We start from the raw sequence: 27,994 nt of genomic DNA on the forward strand, positions 1-27,994 counted from the left end.
GTTTTACTGAGGAAGGAGGATGACTTGTACCCAGATAAGAATTGAGTGAGCTTCATTTACCTCCCCTTCCAATCTTCTTGTAACATTCCTTTAAAACAGAGGACTAATGATTTGTCTTGATGTGATCAGCTCATGCTAGTTTATATAAACCAAACCCAAATGCATCTGTTCAGACTTGCGCAGTCAAACCCCTTTGACTGTGGGACTCTCATTGCTGATCAGCTCTTATTAAAATACTTTGTTAGATTCTCACTTAGTGTGTGATCTTTGATAAATAAAATTCCACAACACTAGTTGGTCCTTCAGCGTAATTAAGCTGATGGTTTCAGTTCTTCCTTGCCAGTTTTGCTAGTTTTACTAGTGATGGCAGAAAAGGTTCAGGAGACTGAATCGTTTGGAACAATTGTTCCGGAAAAGAATGGATCTTACCATGGTGACATCTGGTGGCCGAAAAAATGTGATTTCAAAACACTGATCTCAATAAACTAAAATGTTTTCATGTGTCTTGGGTCATTTGTCTGTTGTAGCTTCTTATGTTGGTTTATAATGATATTTGTATGTAAGGATGTTTTAGGCTATATCCACATGGCACCGAAGCTGGTTCAGGTATGAATACAGTGGCGACAACTAGAGAAAGGCTTCAACATCCCCACGAAACCGCTGTAGTACATACTACACAAGGCTGCGGGGGTGCTACGATGATTAAAGAGTAACACTCCAGAGCTAGAACCAGACGTAGTGCATATGCAGATAATGACGTATCGGCTTCCGCTGGTGAGGGTACTGTGGTGTACCAGCCATGCATTTGGTGCTAAAGCTGCAGACAAGCCAGGACGGGCTGGAGCAGCACCAACACAGCTGGTCACTGACGCCATTACTGTTGTTGTGTTTGGCGTGCGTTCATCACACTGATGTTATATCCTCTAGTGATGCGGTTACACTGACCACAAATGGTAGAGGACTCAAACCGATCCACCTTGGTACCTGGCTTCAGACATGATCGGTTTCATGGAGGCTAATCCCTGGCTTCATGGTGATGAAAGGGTAGATTGCTAAAATACTTTTGCGGTCTCACTGCAGTTCGGCATCATGGGGCGCCCCCTTATTTTAACCAGTAAGTATTGTATGTATGGGATGCTTCTGTGCACATACTGTACATATTTGTAGGTGGAGTTTCTGTACATTTAAATATTCCTATTTAGAAAAACGATCTGCTCAACTGTTCTCGAGCTGAGATGGTTTCACTTCTTGCTCAAGATCTTTCCTGCTTGGAGAATATTCTCTCACAAGGGACTGACGTGGCTGTGATGGAAAAATGTCTTGGCCAGCTGAAATAGATGAGGGAATATGGTGGCATGTTGAGTCCAGTAATCTAGAGCTTCATCTTCTCATAGAAGATATGGAGCTGAGAGATAGCGCTGAACTTCAGCAGTCACTCTGTCCTCGGTTGATTTCTCAAACCCTTCTATCAAAAGCCTCCCAGAGGCTCTTCTTCATTTACACTGGCCTGTTGTGCTGTGGTGGCCGATGTTGATGGGACAGGAGCACTTGGCTGTTCTTGAGAGATCTGACAGCAGATCTCTCAGATGTCAAAGCTTTCACAGCTTTGGATGAATTTTCTGAAGATTCAAAAGCCTGAACTTTGAATTGCGGATCCAGCAGAGTTGACACTGCAAGGATCCTTACAGGCTCCGCTCCACATCGTCCTCCCAAGTTCCTCTGAAGATTGATACCTAACTGAATGGCAGTTGGACTGGTTAATCTCTGACCTTTCTCATGAATGTTATCATGATTCAGTCGGACCAATGGAATTATTTTTGAAGCTGAAACTTTCTTCTCAGATGACAGTTCCACAGCTGAGTTCTTTGAAGGCAGCAAGAAGTTGAAGGCATTCTCTGACCGTGTCTTGATCAGCACCATTAAAAGAAGTCAAATTTGTGTTCAGGGAGGATGAGGCTAACGGCGAAACATTAAATAAGTGCTGTTCCATATCGTCTCAACTTCCTAGAAGAGTTTCATCACGGGTTTTCCCCATTCACACCTGAATGTCGTTGTGGCACTAGACTTAAAGCAGCCCACTCCTCAGGACAGCCAAAGCAGAGAGAACAGCGGCCCCACTCAGCCCAGAGCAGAAAGGCCCCCAGACCGGAGCCCCCCCGGTGTGACGGGGCAGGGACACCAAGCAGCCCAGGGCAACAGTGAGCAGGCCCAGCGGGCACCGGGCGCTGCAGCGCAGGCTGCACAGAGAGCGGGCACCCCACTGATCCAAGGGCCACACATTCCCATTCTCATTCATTAGAGAAAAATAAAATGGTGTAGATATGTTTGTGGTGTATTAGAATAGAATAGAATAGAAATACTTTATTAATCCCTTTGGAGAGTCCTCAGGGAAATTTGGGTACCAGCAGCAATACAACACTAACAGTTAAGCAGGACAAGCACAAGACACAATATATACAGGTACAAAGCAAAATAGAGGCAACAAGGTGCAAGAAAAGCACAAATAGAATGCAATAAATAACAATAAGATAAATTAAATAAAACAATATAAACAAGCATTGCACACAGTAGAGGTGGTACAGATTCCCAGTTCACTATTGCACGTATAAGTTATAGCAACTGTTTGTATGGGTTATTGTACATGTGTTGTATCAGGCGGACTGCACACCTCCCTCTCCCCCCTCCTTCTCCCCCTCCTGCCTAATGCAGAGTTGTACAGTTTGATGGCTCAGGGGACAAAGGAGTCTCTGAGCCGGTTTGTCCTACTCTTGGGGAGGAGCAGCCTGGTATTGGAAGCAGCTTAATGTGAATCAGTGTGAGTCTAGAGCAGGGGTAGCCAACGTTGGTCCTCGAGGGCACCAATCCGGCAGGTTTTCCAAATTTCCCTGCTCCAGCACACCTGACTCAAATTAAATGGATCCAACAGCCTATAAGGATCTCCACAATGACTCATTAGTTTAAGTCAGGTGTGTTGGGGCACGGAAATCTGGAAAACCTGCCGGATTGGTGCCCTCGAGGACCAACGTTGGCTACCCCTGGTCTAGAGCATATGTCATAGTGTACAGCTTTCTCTGCTTGACCTCTTTCCATTTGGCGAGTGCGTCTTCCGAAGGGAACTCTGACCCTTTGGGCTGCAAGCTGACCTTGAGAAGCTGCTCTTGATGTTCTGATGACAGCCTGTTCCTAAGGTTTGAGGATGAGGTTCTGAGCAGAAAACCCTCGTTCATTGTCTCACCAATGCCCAAAGTTTCCTCATGCTGTCTCTGGGGTAGTGATGTAGTTGGACAACTTTCTTCACCAGGACCCACTCCTCTCGAGTTTGTTCAGTGTTGATGAGGGGCTTGGTCCTCTAGTGGTCCTCTGAGCCCTCCGTCGATTTGTGGGCTTTGCCCACGCCCATAGTGGGCAATTGGTAGTTCTAACTCCTCCTTTCCATAGACCTTTAACTCTTCTTCACTCAAGAAGCAGATGGGATGGAGACTCATCACACCAAACGCACACAGCGAGGTGTTTGGAAACCTGGAATGCATGTGTGGCGTTCTGGTCGTGCAATGGTCGGACAACGCCACCCGGGACTTTCACCTGAGGAAATGCACCAAGGTGGTGAACTTACCACCAGGCACCCAGGTTCAATATGCACGAGGCAGAGACAGCAGTTCCAATAAACAGATGAATTTTTTAAACAAAAAATACCAATTAAAATAACCAATAAGACCAAGGGAATAAATCAGGGCTGAGACCTACTTGGTTAAGGAGGGTCCAGACAATACGAAAAGGGGGTCCCAGGAACACCCCAAGTGAGGTTAAACAAACCAAACCAACTTAAATCAACACAACACACAGAGGGGGAACCACCAACACCACTAGAGACACCAATCCACCACCAAAGGCTGAGCACCTGATAAAAGAAAGAAAACAGAATTATAAAATACTCTCAATGAAATAAAGTCACTAAAAACTTGGTAAAAAGAAGAAAACCAAAAGAACTGCATCCACTCTAAAACAGGCACACTAGCACACGTGCACACTAGCACACTAGCTCGGCTAATGGCCATCAATGGAAGAAATCATTCTAAATGGGCAGGTGACGGCATCAGTGCCCACAAAACAGTCAACAGTTCCAGAAAAGCAAGACTTAGCCCCAGCGCGTCCTCCTGGTGAAGATCCTCCAAGATGACCGCGCCCGAGCAAAGCAAAGCACAATGAAGCGCAACAAAGCAAAGCAGCAGCGGCCCCCAAACATCCGGCGCTGCGCAGCCACTCCACAGCTCAAATCAGGTGATCCGGGATCGCACGGCGTATCACCGAGCTTTCACCGACCAGCCTTCGTCCTCTGCAGCTTGGCGTCAGGCACCATGTTGTCACACCGTTGTGTGTAACCCACAATCCAGGGCTGCATGTGAGGCGAAGGAATCCACAACGAGTTATGCAGCATCAGCCTAAAGGATCAGTGAGCTTGATGAGGAGTGCACAGCCTGCAGCAATACCCAATGAGTCTCTGAAACATTAACCAGAGGGAGCAGCACTAGATGGACAAACAAACAGTTTGCAGCGACGGCTGCTAGCCTACCTGCACCAGTTGTAGTAAGAATGAAATTCAGCTCCTTGTATGTGAGCACCGAGTCTTCCAGCAGTTTTTGTATTTCCTTTATTTTGGCTGCTCGTTTCAGACAAGCACGGACGTAATAAAACAGATCAGTCAGTATCTGCTGATGCTCTCTGAGATCTGCCTCTGCAGCTTGAGTTGTGGGTTAGGGTTATGGACTGGGTGCAGATTCCCTTCATGGTATAACCGTTGGACCAGCGCAGTATGTCTGAAGCCTTTGTTTCTTCTCGTCATGACTTGCAGCTCCATCTGATCCCATGCCCATCACTTTGGTTAATGGGACATCTTTATCTGACATCACTTCCTGGATGCATTTTGCAATTCCTGCACCTGTTGAATCCAGACACTCTTTATGTGTAACAAAATAACTGCTTTGTTGAAATGATAAGGTATCAGTAATTTGGACATATACAACAAGGAGTATCTTTTAGATGTGCAGAGGGTTGACAAAGCGCTTGTCTGGTCTGCTGTTTTTTACCAGTTACTGTGATTTTAAAGAAGAGTTGTTGTTTACATTGTATTGTTTTTCATGGGAAAAATTAGGTGCGTCCCGGGACGCATCAATAGTGAGTTTACTGCGTCCTTTTAGATTTTAATGCGCCAGGGATACAGGACGTGTACCTAGGAACATCACTGGATCTCAGATAATGTGTTGACATTAATAAAACTTACAATGAACACTGGATCTATTTTAACCTGTAATATGCCTAGAAAATGACTACAGTGGTGGTAGATTCAGCTTGTTAAGCTATTCCTGTGATGGACATGACGTTCTCAGTGTAACATCAGAGCAGGAGAAATACTCCGGCTGCTCCTCACTGGTGCAAGAATGTTTCCATCTTCACCTCCCCGAGGGAATTTTAAAAACTCATATTTTTGCCTGATTTCCAGCTGGTTGACATGTTTTCCAGTGCACAAGCTCTGTCCATGAAGTGTGATCACCTGTGCGTGCATGTGTGTGTATGTGTGCAGCATCAGCCCAGAACTCTGCCATGGACACGCTGTCATGTAAATCAGTTAAACAACATCAGCCTGTTTAGTTTTTTAATCAATTAATTAACCAGAAATCATGGGGGCAGTGCTGAACACAATAGCTTCACAAGGTAAAGAAACCAGAGAAGAAGGAGATTAACAGGAAGGGGGGACAAAAGCAGAAGAAGAATGAAGACAAGCAGAACAACTGTAGAAATTGTGCAAGCTTTTGTAGAAAGACTATAAAGACTATTTTGCCAAACGGTGTCTGAAACTGACGTCCGCTCTTGGGAACGAACTCTGAATTTAGCACTGACCTCTAGAGGAGGAACTAACCTAACAACCATGACAACGCAAAACACACATGGAAGTATGAGGACGGCGACATATGACGTTTGAAATGGACGTAGGTGAGCGAGCCTTTAGGCAACCTTTAGGGAAGGTTCACAGAACGTTGCTGTGTCACCTTCAGGCGTCAATGTTTGTTGGGTTTATCATAGCCTATCTGTTTTTAAAATGTCTGTAATCTCCTGTAAATTCAGCACAGATCTGACAAGGTTCAGCTTCCTCTGAGAACTGTCATTTGTTTATGAAGCAGCCATTTGTCTCTTCACACGTGTTTGGACCCGGAGTCTCTGAGGTTTCCACTTGGTGTCGCTGTTCCCACCGCGGCCAGCTCCTCACACAGCCTGTCGTCACTGTATGGCGTCATGACGTCACGGACAAGGAAGTGTTTGGGGTACTGGTTCCTGCTGGATTTGAAGGCTGGGAGGAACCGTATTTATGATTGGTCTTTGGTTTCAGACTCTGGATGTGGGTTGGTTGTTCGGGTAAATGGGTCGGGTGATCTCAGCTGATACAACCAGCTCCAAAACGGACCGCAGGACCAAAGTTCTCACTTCATTTTCAACACACTAATCGGCAAGTAAACCAGACGTTTTATCCTGATGTCGTCTCTCAGTCATATCTACGATGAAGTGTGATAAAGAAAACGGCTTATTGTAAACAATCGAAACTGGCGAGTTAGCATCAGTTAGCTAGGAAGCTAACAGCGGAGCAGTAATCAGTCTGGTGACATTTCGTAAACAACCAGCCAGCTAAGCTAACTTCTTGAGCAGTAATCACATCTGTGAAAATAAAACACTCCAACATGATGTTTCTGTCATTGTTTGACACATGTCATTAGTCTGATATATTCTGAAAACGCCTCCATGTCTCAATATTAGCAGCTTGATCCGTAAACAAGCTAACAGGTGTTCATGTCTACCTCTCCGTCAGTAGACGGTTAATAATCTAACCATCAGCCGCACAGATAACGACCTCCACAGATGCTGCAGCGAGACTCACATGATCCCGTCACACAGTCACTCATCTGTTCAGATTCATGTCAGATGTTCTGACACAAAATCATCTTTTTTGTTTTTGCTTGTGTTGTCTTCAGACAGCTTGCCATCTGAGAGGCAAATAAATAGTCCAACATGTCTTATGGTAAAGCAGAGTTCCGCCCTGTCCCTCGAGACTTCAGCTCTCTGATTCAGACATGCAGCTCCAACATCCAGAAGATCACACAGAACAGTAAGTTCTTCACTTCTACTTTTTATTTTATACACATCTATAACTGGTCCACCTTCTAGTACCGGGTCGTCCTCTTCATCAGGTCCACCTTCTGGTACTGGGTCGTCCTCTTCATCAGGTCCGCCTTCTAGTACCGGGTCGTCCTCTTCATCAGGTCCACCTTCTAGTACCGGGTCGGACCTTTTTAAACCTGGTGTGATAGATGAAGCAGGTGGTGGAAACCTTCCTCAGAGGTTTTCTCCATGTTGACATGACAGCATCACACAGTTGCTGCAGGTTTGTCGGCTGCATCCATGGTGAGAATCTCCCGTTCCACCACATCCCAAAGCTGCTCTACTGGACTGAGATCTGGTGGCTGTGGAGGCCGTTGGAGTCCAGTGAACTCATCGTCATGTTCTAGAAAGCAGGTGGAGATGATCTGAGCTTTGTGACATGGTGCATTATCCTGCTGGAAGTAGCATCAGAAGATGCTCCACTGTGGTCATAAAGGGATGGACATGGTCAGCTGGGCTGTGCTGGTTAAATGTCAGTAGCTTCAATTTACAAAGCTTTCAGGTCATTAGTGGACAAAAAAGTCAGTTGTAAAAACTGTAATAAGAATACTACAGATGAATATTTTTCCACTTTTCTTACCTAAAATATTTTAATCAACTTTAGTTCTAATCAAAACTACCAGATATGAAAAATGTTCAGTTTATTTTAACCCTTGAATGCCAATTATTACATGATGTAAGCTTTACTAAAATTAAGCTGTTTTGGGTGCTGATTTTTATTTTAATCTGTTAAATGTACAAAAAATTGTAAAAACATTTATTTTGATCCCCAAATAAAATCCCCTTAACATGTAATATAATGGAAAATAACTAATTTCCCACTATTTAAAATTATGTGTATTTTTTCATGTAACAGTTACATCATGCAATCAATTGGGCATTTAAAGGGTTAAAATAATTAGAATGACCACATATTAGGATTTTTGATTAGAAGGGAAGTTGATTTATGGATCAGATGGTTGGAACTGGGATAGTTAGAACAATTTTTTCTACTTCTTCTCATTCTTCTTTTCCTCTTGTTGTTTTATTGTTAAGCACTTTGTGATTTTTATCTTGAAAGGTGATTTATAAATAAACATTTACTTACTTTACTCACTACTTCATCGTCTCATTCTTCTTCACCTCATTCTTCATCCTTTTCCTCATTTTCTACTTCATCTCATTTTTCTTTTGCCTCTTCTTCTTCATCATATCATTCCTCTTCTTTTTCCTCCTGTCCTCCTCCCTCTAAGAGTTTTTATTTTTTTGTCTTACAGCTGCTCAGATAAAGACCATGGTGAATCAGTTGGGAACCAGACAGGACACCAGCGAACTTCAGGACCGTCTGTATGTACTTACTAGATGGTGAAGAGGATTATGATGATGATTATGTAACTGAACCTGTCCTCATGTCCACAGGCAGCAGATCCAACATTATACCAACCAGCTGGCCAAAGAAACCAACAAACATCTCAAGGAGCTGGGATCTGTCCCTCTGCCTTCATCACCCTCAGAGCAGGTAGGTTTTGGGGAATTTGTCACCACGGTGATTAAAGCTGGTAAAGGAGAATTAACACCACTGATGTTTAGGTGGGTTTGTTTACGCTGCACCAATAAACCATCTTTAGTAACCGAGGTAGGAACTCTACTACTGATTTTTAACACAAACAGATCAGAAACATGACAGCAGTGGACTCTGGTTTTGGTACAGACATTATGTGGACATGTTAGTGACATGTGAGACAGTCCTCTGGACTCTGGAAAGAAAACGGGGATATATTGTGGTTTAATCATAAACTCTGACCAAAGTTAAATAAAACTAGAAAGAAAACATGAAGGTGAGGATGTTCCTCTTTATAGAAGTCTCGTCCTACAAACTTTTAGTTTTAAACTGAAAACTTTATTTGTTTAAAGTTTTATTTTCCAGACTGACCTGAATAATTTTGTTTGAATCTGATTCACGTGAAATTCTGGCACAAAACAACAGTGTTGGCAGTTTGATTTGTCTCATGTCTCTAACTCCTCTCCTGTCTCTGGTCGTCTCATGTCTCCGCTCATGTCTCTAACTCTTCTCCTGTCTCTGGTCGTCTCATGTCTCCTCCCATGTCTCTAACTCTTCTCCTGTCTCTGGTCGTCTTATGTCTCCTCCCATGTCTCTAACTCTTCTCCTGTCTCTGGTCGTCTCATGTCTCCTCCCATGTCTCTAACTCTTCTCCTGTCTCTGGTCGTCTCATGGCTCCTCCCATGTCTCTAACTCTTCTCCTGTCTCTGGTCGTCTCATGGCTCCGCTCATGTCTCTAACTCTTCTCCTGTCTCTGCTCGTCTCATGGCTCCTCTCATGTCTCTAACTCTTCTCCTGTCTCTGGTCGTCTCATGGCTCCTCTCATGTCTCTAACTCTTCTTCTGTCTCTGGTCGTCTCATGGCTCCTCTCATGTCTCTAACTCTTCTCCTGTCTCTGGTCGTCTCATGGCTCCTCTCATGTCTCTAACTCTTCTCCTGTCTCTGGTCGTCTCATGGCTCCTTTCATGTCTCTAACTCTTCTCCTGTCTCTGGTCGTCTCATGGCTCCTCTCATGTCTCTAACTCTTCTCCTGTCTCTGGTCGTCTCATGTCTCCTCCCATGTCTCTAACTCTTCTCCTGTCTCTGGTCGTCTCATGTCTCCTCCCATGTCTCTAACTCTTCTCCTGTCTCTGGTCGTCTCATGTCTCCTCCCATGTCTCTAACTCTTCTCCTGTCCCTGGTCGTCTCATGTCTCCTCCCATGTCTCTAACTCTTCTCATGTCTCTGGTCGTCTCATGTCTCCTCCCATGTCTCTAACTCTTCTCCTGTCTCTGGTCGTCTCATGTCTCCTCCCATGTCTCTAACTCTTCTCCTGTCCCTGGTCGTCTCATGTCTCCTCCCATGTCTCTAACTCTTCTCATGTCTCTGGTCGTCTCATGTCTCCTCCCATGTCTCTAACTCTTCTCCTGTCTCTGGTCGTCTCATGGCTCCTCTCATGTCTCTAACTCTTCTCCTGTCTCTGGTCGTCTCATGGCTCCTCTCATGTCTCTAACTCTTCTCCTGTCTCTGGTCGTCTCATGGCTCCGCTCATGTCTCTAACTCTTCTCCTGTCTCTGGTCGTCTCATGGCTCCTCTCATGTCTCTAACTCTTCTCCTGTCTCTGGTCGTCTCATGGCTCCTCTCATGTCTCTAACCCTTCTCCTGTCTCTGGTCGTCTCATGGCTCTTTCCATGTCTCTAACTCTTCTCCTGTCTCTGGTCGTCTCATGTCTCCGCTCATGTCTCTAACTCTTCTCCTGTCTCTGGTCGTCTCATGTCTCCTCCCATGTCTCTAACTCTTCTCCTGTCTCTGGTCGTCTCATGTCTCCTCCCATGTCTCTAACTCTTCTCCTGTCCCTGGTCGTCTCATGTCTCCTCCCATGTCTCTAACTCTTCTCATGTCTCTGGTCGTCTCATGTCTCCTCCCATGTCTCTAACTCTTCTCCTGTCTCTGGTCGTCTCATGGCTCCTCTCATGTCTCTAACTCTTCTCCTGTCTCTGGTCGTCTCATGGCTCCGCTCATGTCTCTAACTCTTCTCCTGTCTCTGGTCGTCTCATGGCTCCTCTCATGTCTCTAACTCTTCTCCTGTCTCTGGTCGTCTCATGGCTCCTCTCATGTCTCTAACCCTTCTCCTGTCTCTGGTCGTCTCATGGCTCTTTCCATGTCTCTAACTCTTCTCCTGTCTCTGGTCGTCTCATGTCTCCGCTCATGTCTCTAACTCTTCTCCTGTCTCTGGTCGTCTCATGTCTCCGCTCATGTCTCTAACTCTTCTCCTGTCTCTGGTCGTCTCATGGCTCCTTCCATGTCTCTAACTCTTCTCCTGTCTCTGGTCGTCTCATGTCTCCGCTCATGTCTCTAACTCTTCTCCTGTCTCTGGTCGTCTCATGTCTCCGCTCATGTCTCTAACTCTTCTCCTGTCTCTGGTCGTCTCATGGCTCCTCCCATGTCTCTAACTCTTCTCCTGTCTCTGGTCGTCTCATGGCTCCTCCCATGTCTCTAACTCTTCTCCTGTCTCTGGTCGTCTCATGTCTCCTCCCATGTCTCTAACTCTTCTCCTGTCTCTGGTCGTCTCATGGCTCCTCTCATGTCTCTAACTCTTCTCTTGTCTCTGGTCGTCTCATGGCTCCTCTCATGTCTCTAACTCTTCTCCTGTCTCTGGTCGTCTCATGGCTCCTCTCATGTCTCTAACTCTTCTCCTGTCTCTGGTCGTCTCATGGCTCCGCTCATGTCTCTAACTCTTCTCCTGTCTCTGGTCGTCTCATGGCTCCTCTCATGTCTCTAACTCTTCTCCTGTCTCTGGTCGTCTCATGGCTCCTCTCATGTCTCTAACCCTTCTCCTGTCTCTGGTCGTCTCATGGCTCCTCTCATGTCTCTAACTCTTCTCCTGTCTCTGGTCGTCTCATGGCTCCTCTCATGTCTCTAACCCTTCTCCTGTCTCTGGTCGTCTCATGGCTCTTTCCATGTCTCTAACTCTTCTCCTGTCTCTGGTCGTCTCATGTCTCCGCTCATGTCTCTAACTCTTCTCCTGTCTCTGGTCGTCTCATGTCTCCGCTCATGTCTCTAACTCTTCTCCTGTCTCTGGTCGTCTCATGGCTCCTTCCATGTCTCTAACTCTTCTCCTGTCTCTGGTCGTCTCATGTCTCCTCCCATGTCTCTAACTCTTCTCCTGTCTCTGGTCGTCTCATGGCTCCTCTCATGTCTTTAACTCTTCTCCTGTCTCTGGTCGTCTCATGGCTCCTTCCATGTCTCTAACTCTTCTCATGTCTCTGGTCGTCTCATGTCTCCGCTCATGTCTCTAACTCTTCTCCTGTCTCTGGTCGTCTCATGTCTCCGCTCATGTCTCTAACTCTTCTCCTGTCTCTGGTCGTCTCATGTCTCCGCTCATGTCTCTAACTCTTCTCCTGTCTCTGGTCGTCTCATGTCTCCGCTCATGTCTCTAACTCTTCTCCTGTCTCTGGTCGTCTCATGGCTCCTCCCATGTCTCTAACTCTTCTCCTGTCTCTGGTCGTCTCATGGCTCCTCCCATGTCTTTAACTCTTCTCATGTCTCTGGTCGTCTCATGGCTCCTCCCATGTCTTTAACTCTTCTCATGTCTCTGGTCGTCTCATGCCTCCTCCCATGTCTCTAACTCTTCTCATGTCTCTGGTCGTCTCATGGCTCCTCCCATGTCTCTAACTCTTCTCCTGTCTCTGGTCGTCTCTTGGCTCCTCTCATGTCTCTAACTCTTCTCCTGTCTCTGGTCGTCTCATGGCTCCTCCCATGTCTTTAACTCTTCTCCTGTCTCTGGTCGTCTCATGTCTCCTCCCATGTCTCTAACTCTTCTCCTGTCTCTGGTCGTCTCATGTCTCCTCCCATTTCTCTAACTCTTCTCCTGTCTCTGGTCGTCTCATGTCTCCTCCCATGTCTCTAACTCTTCTCCTGTCTCTGGTCGTCTCATGGCTCCTCTCATGTGTCTAATTCTTCTCCTGTCTCTGGTCGTCTCATGTCTCCTCCCATGTCTCTAACTCTTCTCCTGTATCTGGTCGTCTCATGTCTCCTCCCATTTCTCTAACTCTTCTCCTGTCTCTGGTCGTCTCATGTCTCCTCCCATGTCTCTAACTCTTCTCCTGTCTCTGGTCGTCTCATGGCTCCTCTCATGTCTCTAACCCTTCTCCTGTCTCTGGTCGTCTCATGGCTCCTCCCATGTCTTTAACTCTTCTCCTGTCTCTGGTCGTCTCATGTCTCCTCCCATTTCTCTAACTCTTCTCCTGTCTCTGGTCGTCTCATGTCTCCTCCCATGTCTCTAACTCTTCTCCTGTCTCTGGTCGTCTCATGTCTCCTCCCATTTCTCTAACTCTTCTCCTGTCTCTGGTCGTCTCATGTCTCCTCCCATGTCTCTAACTCTTCTCCTGTCTCTGGTCGTCTCATGGCTCCTCTCATGTCTCTAACTCTTCTCCTGTGTCCTGTCCAGCGGCAGCAGAAGATCCAGAGAGATCGTCTGATGAGTGATTTCTCTGCAGCTCTCAACAACTTCCAGGTCGTCCAGCGCCGAGCAGCAGAGAAGGAGAGGGAGTCCATAGCTAGAGCAAGAGCCGGTTCCCGTCTTTCAGTAAGTTACAGACCGAGAACGGGATGAAAAACACACAAGGTCCATCCAGATCTGGATGAGCGAACTTGGTTGGCCTGCACAGAGTCCTGACCTCAACCCGATAGACACCTTTGGGATGAATTAGAGCGGAGGCTGAGAGCAAGGCCTTCTCGTCCAACATCAGTGTCTGACCTCACAAATGTGCTTCTGGAGGAACGGTCAAAAATGCCTATAACACACTCCTAAACCTGTGGAAAGCCTTCCCAGAAGAGTTGACGCTGTTGTAGCTGCAAAGCCTGGGCCAGCGTCACACTGAAATCATCTGATTAAGGATGGGATGTCTATGAAGTTTATATGAGAGTCAAGGCAGGAGAGCCAAAGCTTTTGGCAATATAGTTTATTACTGAACACTAAATAAACGAGGGCCAATCTTAACTGTAACTGTACATGTTCATTTCATAATTTAAAACAAAGGAATAAATGATCTGCACCATCCGGTGCCTCTGGCTTGTCTTCTCTGACACGGCGATGACAATCTCCACCTGCTGCCCTCCTCCGCCTTTCTGACCTGGTGATGACCACGCCGTCCCCACCGTGGTCCATCAGGATCTCCGTCTCTCATTCTGAAAAGAAAAGATATCCATGAATATTTATCGTTGGTGTTCACCATGGCTTTTATAGCACCATGTGGCTCCCTCACGTGCGCCAACTTTAGAATTGATTCTGATTTATAAACGAAAACAGGGGACGTGCTTACACAGACTTTTATAAATCGGGAGGTTTTTATGCACCACATTTCCGTTTTTCCCTACGTATGCCAGCTGTAGTCTGCTTTGCTATGCTCAGGTTTATAATTGAGGCCCCTGGTGCAGCTCAGACCCTCACGGTGAGTCTGATGGAAGCTGCTCTGCTCTTTTTCCTGGTTTATCAGCCAGTATGTTCTCAGCCTGATGCTTCACCACAAACACATGCAGCTTTCTCGTGTTTTCTAGAGCTGCGTAGTGTTGGATTTTTAGGACATCTTCAGTGTTTCTGTCGGCCTCTTATTCTCTGCTGAACTTTTGGAGGAGACTTGATCTCTGGCAGTTCAGTTGACGCCACACATATGATCACACCCACTGTGACTCTGTTTTTCTCATCCTGGAAGTTGCGGGTCCTACTGATTCTCTGGGACCAAGCCATCTTTTCTTTTGGACATGAGGATGTGGAACATGATCAGCTGTTGAGCTTATTGGTTGTTTCTGTGACCATCAGATGGTCTGGTCAGATCTGAGAGGAGGAATTGGGACTGGTTTTGTTCCAGTAACCCTGGCGATCATCAGGTGTGAAAACATTGACTGAAGGAGGTTTTATTTGTTTTTTTTATTGCTGTGTGACTTCATTATTGGGACGAATACAGATGAATAATCAAGTTTTTCCTTCTTTTAGAACGAAGACAGTTTCCGGGACGAGAAACTCGTTTCTTTTGATAAGTGAGTCACTTTGAGGCTTTCAGTCCTCTGTTTGTGTCAGATGTTAATTCAGTCCAGTTAATTATAGTCCATTTATAATCCAGTTAAAACAAATCCACACTAGTCCAATTTATAATAACTCTGATCCTATAAACCCATTCATATAAATGCTAACAAGCTAAGGAAACCAAGGGATTGGATCAAATCTTCTCTTTCACAATCCTTCATCTTGAGCTGCATGAAGACATAGTGGAAAGAAAAACCTCCATCAGAACCAGATCCAGGAAGGAAAACTTCCATCAGAATCAGATCCAGGAAGGAAACCTCCATCAGAACCAGATCCAGGAAGGAAAACCTCCATCAGAACCAGATCCAGGAAGGAAAACCTCCATCAGAACCAGATCCAGGAAGGAAGACTTCCATCGGAATCAGATCCAGGAAGGAAACCTCCATCAGAACCAGATCCAGGAAGGAAAACTTCCATCAGAATCAGATCCAGGAAAGAAAACTTCCATCAGAACCAGATCCAAGAAAGAAAACCTCCATCAGAACCAGATCCAGGAAGGAAAACCTCCATCAGAACCAGATCCAGGAAGGAAGACTTCCATCGGAATCAGATCCAGGAAGGAAACCTCCATCAGAACCAGATCCAGGAAAGGTAACCTCCATCAGAACCAGATCCAGGAAGGAAAACTTCCATCAGAATCAGATCCAGGAAGGAAACCTCCATCAGAACCAGATCCAGGAAAGAAAACCTCCATCAGAACCAGATCCAGGAAAGAAAACCTCCATCAGAACCAGATCCAGGAAAGAAAAACCTCCATCAGAACCAGATCCAGGAAGGAAAACCTCCATCAGAATCAGATCCAGGAAAGAAAACCTCCATCAGAACCAGATCCAGGAAAGAAAACCTCCATCAGAACCAGATCCAGGAAAGGAAACCTCCATCAGAACCAGATCCAGGAAAGAAAACCTCCATCAGGACCAGATCCAGGAAGGAAAACCTCCATCAGAACCAGATCCAGGAAAGAAAACCTCCATCAGAACCAGATCCAGGAGGGAAAACCTCCATCAGAACCCGATCCAGGAAAGGAAACCTCCATCAGAACCAGATCCAGGAAGGAAAACCTCCATCAGAACCAGATCCAGGAAAGGAAACCTCCATCAGAACCAGATCCAGGAAAAAAAACCTCCATCAGAACCAGATCCAGGAAGGAAAACCTCCATCAGAACCAGATCCAGGAAAGAAAACCTCCATCAGGACCAGATCCAGGAAGGAAAACCTCCATCAGAACCAGATCCAGGAAAGGAAACCTCCATCAGAACCAGATCCAGGAAGGAAAACCTCCATCAGAACCAGATCCAGGAAAGAAAACCTCCATCAGGACCAGATCCAGGAAAAGAAAACCTCCATCAGAACCAGATCCAGGAAAGAAAACCTCCATCAGGACCAGATCCAGGAAGGAAAACCTCCATCAGAACCAGATCCAGGAAAGAAAACCTCCATCAGAACCAGATCCAGGAAGGAAAACCTCCATCAGAACCAGATCCAGGAAAGAAAACCTCCATCAGAACCAGATCCAGGAAAGAGAACCTCCATCAGAATTAGATCCAGGAAAGAAAACCTCCATCAGGACCAGGAATGAGGACCCATTGAGGGGTGGCGAGGACAGGAAATTATTATTAAAGAATGAAAACATTATTTAATAATTAACAGCTTCATTAATGAGCTCAAGAATCTAAAGGTTCTTATATAAGATTAAAAGACTTTGGTGGATCAGGATGAATTAGACCCGAGCCATTCAGTTCTGTTCTACCAGGGCCGCAGTCCTGCTAGTTTTCGATGTTTCCCTGCTCCAACAACCTGACTTACAAAATGAATAACATTATAAAATTAATTTGAATCAGGTGTGTTGGAGCAGGGAAACATTAAAAACCGGCAGTGCTGCGTTCCTCATAGAACCGAACTGAGTTAGAAACCCCATCCTGAAAAATAAAAGGCAGATAATATCCTTACTTTATTCCAACTCTGCATGTTTTCTTTGTATTTAGCCAGGAGGACTGGGGTCAGATGACCACACAGACTGAGGAGGTGGCCATCACAGAGGAGGACTTGGAGCTCATCAAGGAGAGAGAAACCAACATCCGACAGCTTGAGGTCAGCTTCTCTTAACTTCTGGCATGTCCCAGTGGAGGATCAGAGGCTTGTTACCATGGATACCACAACACCATCCACAGCTGATTGTTGTTTTCTTCATTGCAGTCTGACATCTTGGATGTGAACCACATCTTTAAGGACTTGGCAGTGATGATCCATGACCAGGGAGAGATGATCGGTGAGTAGCTCAGGGTCTGTAACCCTAACCCTACCCTGAATGGGGAGTAGGTTTATTCTGCACTAAATGACAGCAATGGAAATGAAACCCTCACCATTGGTGGAAAAGCCTTCACTGCACCTCCTGAGAAATGGAGTTTTAATAGAAATAATGCTGTGGAGCATCAAGACTGTAAATATCTTTTGACTGTAAGTTCAGGTTGGATGTCAGTAGTGAGTCTGTGGTGAAGAGAGGCCACCAGAGAACCCATCTGAGGAGGAGACTGAGCTCTTTTAATGTCAGTGAGACCATTTTAAAGAACTTTATTGTTCATTCATTGAAAGCATCTTAACATTTTATCTGTTGGTTCACTGGTTTACCTCCGAAGGACGAGAACAGCCTGCACATTAAAACCAAGTCAGACAGAGAGACTTCCTTCCTTCTGAGAGCTTCAGGTTATTAAGAAAGCAAAGACCTTCGTCAGTGATCCTCACCATATGTTGGCTTTGATGCCATCAGGCCGGTGCTACCATGCTCTCCAAGGAGAACCAATAGATGTTCTACATCTGTTTGTCCTTCAGCTGTCACACAGCAGTCATTTTAAATTCATAGCTTTCTTCTAGCTGAGCCAGCAGCTGTCTGCCTGTATCCGTATTCATCGTTTTATTGTTGATTATCTAAAGCATTTATTTGCCGTGTCTTCCAACGACCTCATGGGAACTGTGTAGAAGAATTGCCCGTATGGGATAAAAAAGTTTTCTGAATATTTCCTGAACAGCATTGTCTCAGAGTAAAGTCAGGAGGACAAATGAGGAAGAGTTAATGCTGTTAAGATGCTCCTCCTCCCACAGATGCTTCATCTGTTTCAGAACATCCTCCTCACCTGTTGCTTTTTGAGAAGTTTGATTCCTTGTTTTTGTTTTCATGTATAAGTCTCATCGGATTAAGACAGCATCTCTGCTAGATGGAGGTCTGGCTTTACCAGATTTCCAACAGTTCTTTTATTCAGCAAAACTTTATTATCTGCCACTTTGATGAGTAAATGATGTCTTATGGATGACTGGATCTAGACCTGGAGGACTGTTTACCGTCTGCATTAGAGGCAGAAAAAGTGGTACAGCCTCTTACTCATTACACAATCAAATATGAAAACAAATATTAATTTAAATGTGAGGAAATGTCCTTCATGGCACCCATAGCTGCTAATCCATTTAGTCCTCCTTCATTTGTGGGTGGTGCCTGTAGAGCGAACAGGGAGCATTCGCATCAGTCCAGCAGCTTCATGAGAAGCTTTCATTAAGAAAATCAGTGTAACAATCAGCTGTTACACCAACACTGGCTGTGAGGCAACAAGGTGGGGCAGATGCTGTGACTTCTGCAGGCTGGAAATAAAATCAGTATTTTAGGTGAGATGAAGGTCTGTGACTGTGATGCATGCTGGGACGGGAGGAGAACTCCCAGTTCCTCCGTTTACCAGCGTCATTCCTGCTTAGATTATGGCTTGTTTTAATCACACCTGTGAACACTGATTAACAAACACGTCTGATCCTCTGCTGAATACCACCTCCATTTTTTGGGTGAATTTGTTAAACAGATTTTGTCCAGAACATCCAGAGGGGGGGTTTTGTGGGTCACATCGACTCATAAAAGTCACTATAAACACGGCTCAAAAACATAAAGGAAACACTTAAACAACACAATGCAACTGCAAGTCAGTCACATTGGAGGAGGACGTAGGAGGCAACAACCCAGCAGCAGGACGCTACCTCCACCTTTGTACAAGGAGGAACAGGAGGAGCACTGCCAGAGCCCTGCATGACCTCCAGCAGGCCACAGATGTGCATGTGTAGCTCAAACGGTCAGAAACAGACTCCATGAGGGAGGTATGAGGGCCGACGTCCACAGGTGGGGGTTGTGTTTACAGCCCAACACCGTGCAGGACGGTTGGCGTTTACCAGAGAAAACACCAAGATTGGTAACTTGGCCACTGGCGCCCTGTGTTCTTCACAGATGAAAGCAGGTTCACACTGAGCACATGAGGCAGATGTGACAGAGTCTGGAGACACCGTGGAGAACGTTCTGCTGCCTGCAACGTCCTCCAGCATGACCGGTTTGGCAGTGGGTCAGTAATGGTGGGGGGTGGCATTTCTTTGGGGGGCCGCACAGCCCTCCATGCGCTCGCCAGAGGTAGCCTGACTGCCATTAGGTACCGAGATGAGATCCTCAGACCCCTTGTGAGACCACATGCTGGTGCGGTTGGCCCTGGGTTCCTCCTAATGCAAGACAATGCTAGACCTCATGTGGCTGGAGTGTGTCAGCACCAGCTCCATCGCCACCTCATCAGGAGCATGTCCAGGCGTTGTAGGGAGGTCCTACAGGCACGTGGAGGCCACACACACTACTGAGCCTCATTCTGACTTGTTTTAAGGACATTACATCAAAGCTGGATCAGCTTGTAGTTGTTTTTCCACTTTAATTTGGAGTGTGTCTCCAGATCCAGACCTCCATGGGTTCATAAATCTGATTTCCATTAATTATTTTTGTGTGATTTTGTTGTCGGCACATTCAACTATGTAAAGAACAAAGTTTAATAAGATTTCATTCATTCAGATCTAAGATGTTATTTTAGTGTTCCCTTTGTGTTTTGAGCAGTGTAGATAGTAAAAGTGTTTATCTTCTAACTTCCAGTGGACAGACAATTTATGGGATTAGAAAGTGATGCTGTGATGCTGATGCTGCAGTTTGGACTGAGATGAGACAGAATTCAGGCCAAAGAAAAGAGGAAAAATCCACCACAAACAAGCCAATAAGATGACGTCAGCATCCTCTGTCACATGGTCAGGAGGTGGACGATGGCCGGAGACGGGAACATCTGAGTCCTGTCCTGAATAACAAAGAGCCTTCATATAGGCTTTAATTAATTCAGTCATCAGGGCACTTTACAGACAAATCAATTCCAGACAGTTCATTGTGATCCAAGCAGTATTCATACAAGCCAGTTTATTAACAAAGTAATAGCCTAGCTTTCATTTCAATCCCCCATCCTGAGCATGTGCAGCGTGAGAAATAATTAGTGACTCATTCAGAACTATTCTCATCATTAATTGTTCCACATTTATAAATATTTCCAGTCAGAATAGATGAACATCTGGGCTAAGTTTGACTCATTCAGAGCCTTACCAGAACCTCCGGTTTAAGACTGAACTCTGGAAATGTGACTTCGGTCGTGAAGCATCCTTTCCGTGTTGTTCTTTGCAGATAGCATCGAGGCGAACGTGGAGAACGCTGAGGTCCATGTAGAACGAGGGGCGGAGCAGCTCCAGAGAGCAGCGTACTACCAGGTTGGTGTCAAACAGCGGCCGCTGAGACCGCCGCTGGTTAATCAACTTCCTGTCTGTAAACCTGCTGCTTCCTCTATCACAGCAAAAGTCCAGGAAGAAGATGTGCATCCTTGCCATGGTGTGCTCCGTCGTACTCACCATCCTCGCCATCATCATCTGGTGGGTTTCAAAGTGAGCTGATCGCACCACCAGCGTCCCACCCTCCCCCTCCCACCTGCTAATACCTGCTTGGAATCACAAACTATAAGAAGACCAGCAGAGTCCAACCATCTCATGGCTGGTCAGCATCAGTTCTGTGTCATCTGAAATGATCACGTCTTTCTGATTTGTAAAATAGTTGAAACTGCTGCTGTAAGTAAGAAGGAAACCGAGGACTGATGGTAGGGGAGACCCTGAGATCTGAAACTCCGTCGTTGTCCTCATATATTTATCTCGTCTTATATTCTGCACTAATACTAGCCACACTGTATTTCACATGTAAAATAAGTGTCGGAGTGACTTAAAAACATGCATCTTGTCTTTATATCCTGTTATTTTAATGTTTTTTTCTGTAACTTGTGGGCGCTGCTGTGGTTCATGGTCTCATAGTGACACAGTAGTCTGGAGGTGGTCCATGTTGTACAAGTTCAGCTGAGTCCACGTCTAAAGTCTGTGTTATGAAGGACGATGAAATGAAAGAGTGATCTTCAGAAAACATGTTTTAAGTTAATTTCTATGACTCCAGACTGAATATGTAATAAATGTCTTAAAGCACTGCTGGAGTTTCGTGTTTCCTCTCGGCGTGGACACGGAGTTTCCTCATTTACACTTTTCTGCTTAGTTTAAAGGGAAGTGTAGTTTGTCCTTTTTTTACTTTCAACATTGAACTCAGAAAATTTAATAATATACAACATCAACAAAAAGACGCATAAGAGGCTGATGCAGGTTTTCTGAAAATTTCCAGGTGACTGTTAAAGGTGACAGAAGAATGTGATCTATCATTAAACTTCTTAAAGATGACTTCTTCCTTATAATTCAAATTTTTTGTTGCACCGGTACGATGTCACACAATTAGATACCTGCTGCATCTGCCGCTATCCAGCTGATACCCCGCCGACCAGGTGAGAGTCCCGTTGCTATGGAAAGACGGAGATCAGGGTTTACTGGACCAACCCGCATCAGTTGGTGGAAATGGGGATTAAAAGGCTGAAATGGACCCACAGCCAGTATATAATAATGACTCATTCTAGGAGAATAAAACAAAAGTAACTTAAGTAAACTGATTAGATACCAATAGAAACAGTTTTTTACATCTTTCTGCAGCTGAAGTAATCGGAGTGAAATAAGTATTGTTTTTATTAAGTTACTGAAAAACACATCCCATCGATTCTGAATTATTAATATTTATTCATTTATTTCCACTTTTTGTTATTTAACAGACATTTTTCAGTAATTCTATATTTGTTAAATATTTAGCTTGCAGGACAGAAACAGTCCAAACATAAATCATCTTCTGCAGCTGCTGTAGACGAGCGTCAGCAGCGGGAAGGATGTCTCTGATTCTCTCTACTGAAACTATTTTGTTTCTGTTGAAACTCGTGAATCTTCACAGCAAACGTTAAAGGAATACATGGTTCACAGAAAGACCAGGATGGTGGCGGTAACAGAAGAACTACTTCCATCCTGAAGTAGTTCAGTACTTTTATTTTACTGTAAGTTCAAGGACACGTTAGGAAAACTTTAAAAGAGAAGAAACTCCTGAAAACCTTGAAGTTCTGCAGGACTGCAGCTTCTCCAGCAGATGGCGGCTCAGACTGGGCAGAAATCATCAGACACCAGTAAGTTACTGGGTCATCCTGGAAACCCAAATACTGGAATTCCACTGATCCACAGAGTCGTCTTCCAGTTAACCTGTAAGACACAGCCGTCCTTCATCATCAGCTCTAACATGTCGAGCTGTCACTAAGTCATGATAACAGTAATAATAAAGTACTAGTAGTTGTACCATTAGTTGTACTATTCCCAACTAACTTCAGGGTATTAATGCCTGGATAATCTGGATGTAGTTCTGATTGACAAATCATACAGAAACCAATAGAAGTTCCATCAAAACCAGTCCCTAGATGTGGACTGGTAGCTGTGCTTCAGTCCAGCCCTGGTTCAAAGGTCCAGCACAGACCTCATCTAGCAGAGGTCAGTCCATGTTGGATTGTCCAGCAGAGTCCAGGTCCGGCAGTAACCAGCACCGGTTGGACAGTCCCACAGAGTCCAGGTTTAACAGACACCAACCCGGGTTGGATGGTCCAGCAGAGACCAGCCAGGGTAGGGGGATCCAGCAGAGTCCAGGTCCAGCAGAGAGCAGCAGAGAGCAGATGAGCAGAAATGGATGAGCAGGTGGTCTCTGACTGGATTATCATCATCATCATCATCATCATGTTGATCCGGTGGAGAGCAGAGAATTTACTGACACAGAAACAACAGCCGATCTGGAGTCTAACAATAAGGACAGGACCCAGTCCACCCGTCTGCTGGTCAGAGAACTGAGGACATTTATTTATTTTTTATTCCCATCTGTTTGTTTTCATGTTCCCGCAGGTCTCTTTATACTGTACAGAAAAGAAACGATCGTTCCTCTTTTGAGATGTTCAGGTGGTGAATCGGTTCATCAGAGAGAGTACCAGGGGCTCCACCAGGGGTGTGCAGCTTGTTGGGACTTTCATACACAGAGGTTTCAGTTCTCCATGAACAACACCTTGAAATGAGTCGGATGGAGAGTCATTAGGATAAAAGAAAGAAAATTTCATGAAATTCTGTATTGGATTTATTTTACTTCATATTTTTACAGGGAGAAAGACCAACAGCTGATTTTGTCTAATTCCTGGTTTGATCAGGAAGGATGTGTCAGAGCAAATACAGTTTGGTTATTTTAGTCTTTGGTTGTTTCAACTGAGGAATGAAAGCTGATGTTCAAACAGGAAGTTAGAAATGTTGAACAGACACAAAGAGAAGAAGAAAACATTATGCTTGCAAAAACTGAAAAGTTTCTACATTTAGAAAAACATTCTGGATTATCCCACATCTACACAGAAGCCTTGCACACCTGGAGGAGAACTTGTGTAGATGCTGTTCCTGGACTTCAGCTTTTAATACCATCATCCCACAGCACCTGGTAGGCAAGCTGGGACCTCTGGGCCTCAGCACTCCTGCAGAACTGGCTGCTTGACTTCCTCACTGACCGACCACAGTCGATGTGGGTCAGACAGAACACCTCTGGTATCATCACCCTCAGCACTGGTGCCCCTCAGGGCTGCATTCTGAGTCCTGCTGTTCACCTTGACGACACACGACTGTGTCCCCAGATATGCCACAAACCACACTGTGAAATTGGCGGATGACACAACAGTGGTGGGCCTCATCAGGGACCGCAACGACCTGGCCGACCTACAGAGAGGAGGTAGAGCTGCTGGTGGGCTGGTGCAGAGACAACATCTTGATCCTGAATGTGGAACAGACCAATGAGATCATTGTCGACTTCAGGAAGAACCAGCCCAGCGACGGCATCACTGGTCAAAAGGGCACAGCAGTGGATGTGCCTCCCACAGAGGATGAGAAGAGCCCACCTGCTCCCACCATCTTCACCACATTCTACAGGAGCACCATCCTTGCCAGCTGCATCTCTGTGTGGTGAGGAGGCTACAGTGCCTCTGTCGGGGAGGATGTGAGGCGAGAGGTGAGGACAGCAGACTGGATCATCGGGACCCCTCTCCCCTCCACCCAGGATTGTTCTCAGAAACACTGCATGTCTCGAGAAGATCTGTATTGACTCCTCACACGCCTACCCCGGACTGTTTACCCTACTAGCCTCTGGAAAGAGGGTCCACAGCATTCGCTGCAGGACCACCAGGTTCTGCAACAGCTTTGTTCCCCAGGCCTCTGTTAAAACACTTACAGTCATGAACAGCTCACACTCTTTCTGGACATGACCACTCTGCATTTGAATGTTTTTCCTACCTGCTATTTATTATTACTATTTAATCTTAAATGATTTTAACAGAGTTGTATATAAAATACAAATATTCAAATATCTGCGCCTTATCATCACCTGCCCTAATAATGTCTCCTTGCTCCCTCACGTAAACTGAAGCTTGTGCAAACCACGTCTCGCTTTGTTTACACTTGCTGTGTACAAAATGACAATAAAGTCTGTCTAAAATCAGTCATCATTGATGATCTGGACCCAGAACCTAAAAATGTTCTGCATCCAGAACCAGAAAAGTTCTAGTCCAGAACCTAAGAACTTTCTGGTTGCAGAACCTGAAAACATTCTGCTTCCCAAAAACTGTAAAGTTTCTACATACAGAAAAAACATTCTGCATCCAGAACGTTAAAGGTTCTAGATCTAGAACCTGGGAACGTTCTAGATTTCAAAAAACAATCTAGACCCAGAACCTGAAAATGCTCTTGATCCAGAAAAACAATCTGGACCCAGAACCAGAAAACTATCTGCTTGCAAAAACGGAAAATGTTCTACATACAGAAAAACGTTTCCCTGGGATTAGATCCATCCCTTAGTGTAGGTGGAAGTTTGTGACCTTGTTGCTTTGGGGGTTGGATATTGGCAGGGGCTTCCTTCTGGCTGCGGGTCCCTGGTAGTTTCCTTTGATGGGGATCTGGACTGCTCCTCTGTGGGGGCAGCTCCATGTCCGGTCCTGTGGGGCCATGGGGAGGGGGGGTCTGCGGATGAGGTTGGTGGGCGTTGGCCCTTGGCCGGATTGTTCTGGGGTGGGCTGGGTGGGAATTCTGGGTCTGATGCCGGGGGGTAGCCCCCTCTCTTGGGAGTGGAGGGGTTGGTTAGTACCGGGGGTTCTGGGCCTAACCGGGTGTGCTGCCACGGGGTGGGCTGGTGCATGCCCTGAGGCCTTATTTATAAAGCTGGCGTAGGTACAAGAACTGGCGTACACCAAATATAGTCAACTTTTGGGATTTATAAAAACCAAACTTGGTGGGAGAATGTTCCTACCTCCACGGCAACTCTAACCCAGGCGTAGGTACAAAATCGGGGAAAACAGGAAACTGCAACACCAACGGTCCAGAAGAAAATCAAGGAGATGATGAGGTGGACAGTCTGCTGTCAACATTTACCAGTCAGTAAAAGAAAATGCAAAGAGTGAGCTTTGGTCATTTATTCTGAGATCCAGCAGAGTGGGACAGACTGGAGGTCTAGAAGTGATGCAACTCTTATGAAACACACAAGAGGTGGATTTTCCTTGTTTATTTATTTATTTCTTACACAATTGTTGTCCCAATTTCAGTCCAGATGGTCTTTATCTCCTGCAACTCCTCGTCGACCTGGTTAATAGCAGTGATGGTGTCCCTCTGCACCTGCAGGACTTCCTCTGAGGACACGCAGCTGCAGTGCTGGGTGGAGTCTCTGGCCTCCAACCACAGCTGCAGCCCCGCCCACCCAGCTGGAGCACCACCAACCCAGCTGGAGCACCCCCGACCCATGTTTATTTTATACATTAAAGCAAAAGACTACATAACTGGCATCATTGCTGTCATTTAGAAGACGCTTTTCTCCAGAACGATCTACTGTGGGCTGCATGGCAGATGGATGCTCTACCGACTGAGATATCCAGCTGCACAGTCCGATACCTTTGGTGTGTCTTCCCTTTTGACACGGCGTTGACAGCATCTGCCACCATCTGCTACACACAGTTTGATAAATGAGACCCCTGGTGTCTGCCCCGGGTATGGCACAGGGGCAGGAGGGGTGTAGGGGTACGAAGGGAGGCTGAGTGAGGCTTGGGGGATTGTAGGGGAAGACACTGGGGTATGGTTAATGGTGTGACTGCGAGATTGGTGTGTGCATGTGCATGTGTAAGTGGAACATAGTGGGGAATGTGGGGAAGGATCACATGCACCTGTGGGGGAGACCTGGGTGGGCCTGGGGGTGGTGGGTTGTGGATCTGGGCTCTCCCGCTGTCCTCGTCCCCCCCTTCTCCTTGCTTCCTGGGCATGTGGTGGGTGGGTGGCCGCGGCTTATTGGCTGCGGTGGTGTGTATCCTGGTCACGGGGGACGACTGCTCCTAGCCTGTCCTACCCTGGGGTTCCTCCCGGGAAGCGGGTGTGCCTACTGCTACCAGCGGCTCATTCTCTGGAGGGAGTTTGCTTCCTTCTGATTTGACATCCCTGGACCCCTCTTCTTCCCCGCTCTTTCTTACACACACTTCTGAGGCGTGCATGTCATGCTGGGTGGGGGACCACCTAAGTGACCTCCTTGGCTGTACCCTGTGGCAGCTTGCAGTTTTAATTACACTTCAAAACACAAGAACACAATACAAACAACTTTTGGGGGGCATGCCATGATGTGCATGGCAGGCGGGGCTGCTCGGGTGGCCTTGTTCTCAGCATGGCGTGGTTACTACCCCTTCAATTTTAATGAAAAACAACACACAAACAGTCATCAGGTGAGGGCACCTGTGTTTCCTGAGCGCCACCGGGGGTGGGCAGAGGGAGGTGGTTGCCTCTGAGCTTTTGGGGCCCTGGGCCCTTCCCTCTGGCTACCCTGGATGGCTGGTACCTGGCAGGGTTGATGGCTTGACCAGGGCCTATGCCCCATGACCGCAGGGGGCTCTGGCTGGAACCTTCCTCTGCCACCCTCTGGATGGGACCTGGGTAGTGTTCATGGTGGGATGGTTTGAGTTCATGCTCTGGGATTGCCGTTGATTGCCTGGGTCTCTGCCTTCGTGGAGGCATGATCATATTTGCAGGATCACACTCATCACTGATCCCTCCTCATTCCTCATCCTCCGCATGGTGACACGGTCACTGAGTTGTCCAGTGGGTTTATACACAAACTATTTTTGTTTAGGTTTTTCTTTTCCACTTTTTTTATTTGTGTCTTTGTTACTTTGGTTGTTGTTGTGATACATCTTGTTGTTGTTGTCTTGGTTATTTTTTTTCAGGAACTCCTGATGATTGTCAGCTTAGTTTAGTTTAAAAGCTATAGGAAATTCTCTGTTGTGTTTCTGTACTGGTGTAACAGATGGGTTTCTGGTGTTAGGTTAGATTGAAGGTCGTTGCCTCTATCTCAGGGGTGCCCAAGTCCAGTCCTTGAGAGCTACTATCCTGGAACTTTTAGATGTAGCCCTTCTTTAATACACCTAAATCAAATAGCTCAATTTTCTCCACCACATGTCATTCAGCTCTGCAGCCACCTGGTAACAAGCCATTCATTTGATTCAGGTGCCACCCTACCATGGTGGAGGAGTTTGTGTGTCCTGATGATCCTAGCGGCTATGTTGTCGGGGGCTTGGTAGGGTCACCCATGGCAAACAGGTGTCTAGGGGAGGGACCAGAAGAAGCGCAACTCAAAAACACCCCTATGATGATGACAAATCATGGACCCAGGTTTCCTTTGCCCAGACATGGGTCACCGGGGCCCCCCTCTGGAGCCAGGCAAGCGCTTGGTGGCTGGACCTTTGCCCATGGGGCCCGGTCGGGCTCAGCCCAAAAGGGTGACATGGCCCCCTCCTCCCATGGGCACACCACCTGCAGGAGGGGCCATAGGGGTCGGGTGCAGTGTGAGCTGGGCGGCTGCCAGAGGCGGGGAC

At 46.2% G+C, this 27,994-nt stretch overlaps 1 protein-coding gene across 2 annotated transcripts; it reads left to right on the forward strand.

The window, feature by feature from the left end:
* The first annotated feature begins 6,338 nt into the window (after positions 1–6,338).
* On the forward strand, positions 6,339–21,153 carry stx12 (syntaxin 12). Of its 2 annotated transcripts, none has more exons than XM_042012335.1 (10): positions 6,339–6,499; positions 7,024–7,153; positions 8,463–8,532; positions 8,605–8,704; positions 13,176–13,313; positions 14,721–14,764; positions 16,796–16,901; positions 17,007–17,079; positions 20,317–20,399; positions 20,482–21,153. In XM_042012335.1, the coding sequence occupies exons 2-10, from the start codon at positions 7,057–7,059 to the stop codon at positions 20,572–20,574; spliced, it is 804 nt and encodes a 267-aa protein (XP_041868269.1). In that variant the 5' UTR covers positions 6,339–6,499; positions 7,024–7,056; the 3' UTR covers positions 20,575–21,153. The 2 variants fall into 2 exon arrangements, with proteins under 2 accessions (XP_041868269.1, XP_041868268.1); XM_042012334.1 differs by having other exon boundaries at positions 6,340–6,499; positions 7,020–7,153.
* The last annotated feature ends 6,841 nt before the right edge of the window (positions 21,154–27,994 follow it).

The sequence above is a fragment of the Melanotaenia boesemani genome, chromosome 17 (assembly GCF_017639745.1).
Source record: "Melanotaenia boesemani isolate fMelBoe1 chromosome 17, fMelBoe1.pri, whole genome shotgun sequence".
Lineage (NCBI taxonomy): Eukaryota > Metazoa > Chordata > Actinopteri > Atheriniformes > Melanotaeniidae > Melanotaenia > Melanotaenia boesemani.

Excerpts from the sequence above, each read along its gene's own strand:
- stx12 (XM_042012335.1), top strand. The coding sequence starts at position 7,057 with ATGTCTTATGGTAAAGCAGAGTTCCGCCCTGTCCCTCGAGACTTCAGC. Across the intron at positions 8,533-8,604 it reads AGCGAACTTCAGGACCGTCT|GCAGCAGATCCAACATTATA; the intron begins GTATGTACTTAC and ends TCATGTCCACAG. Across the intron at positions 13,314-14,720 it reads GAGCCGGTTCCCGTCTTTCA|AACGAAGACAGTTTCCGGGA; the intron begins GTAAGTTACAGA and ends TCCTTCTTTTAG.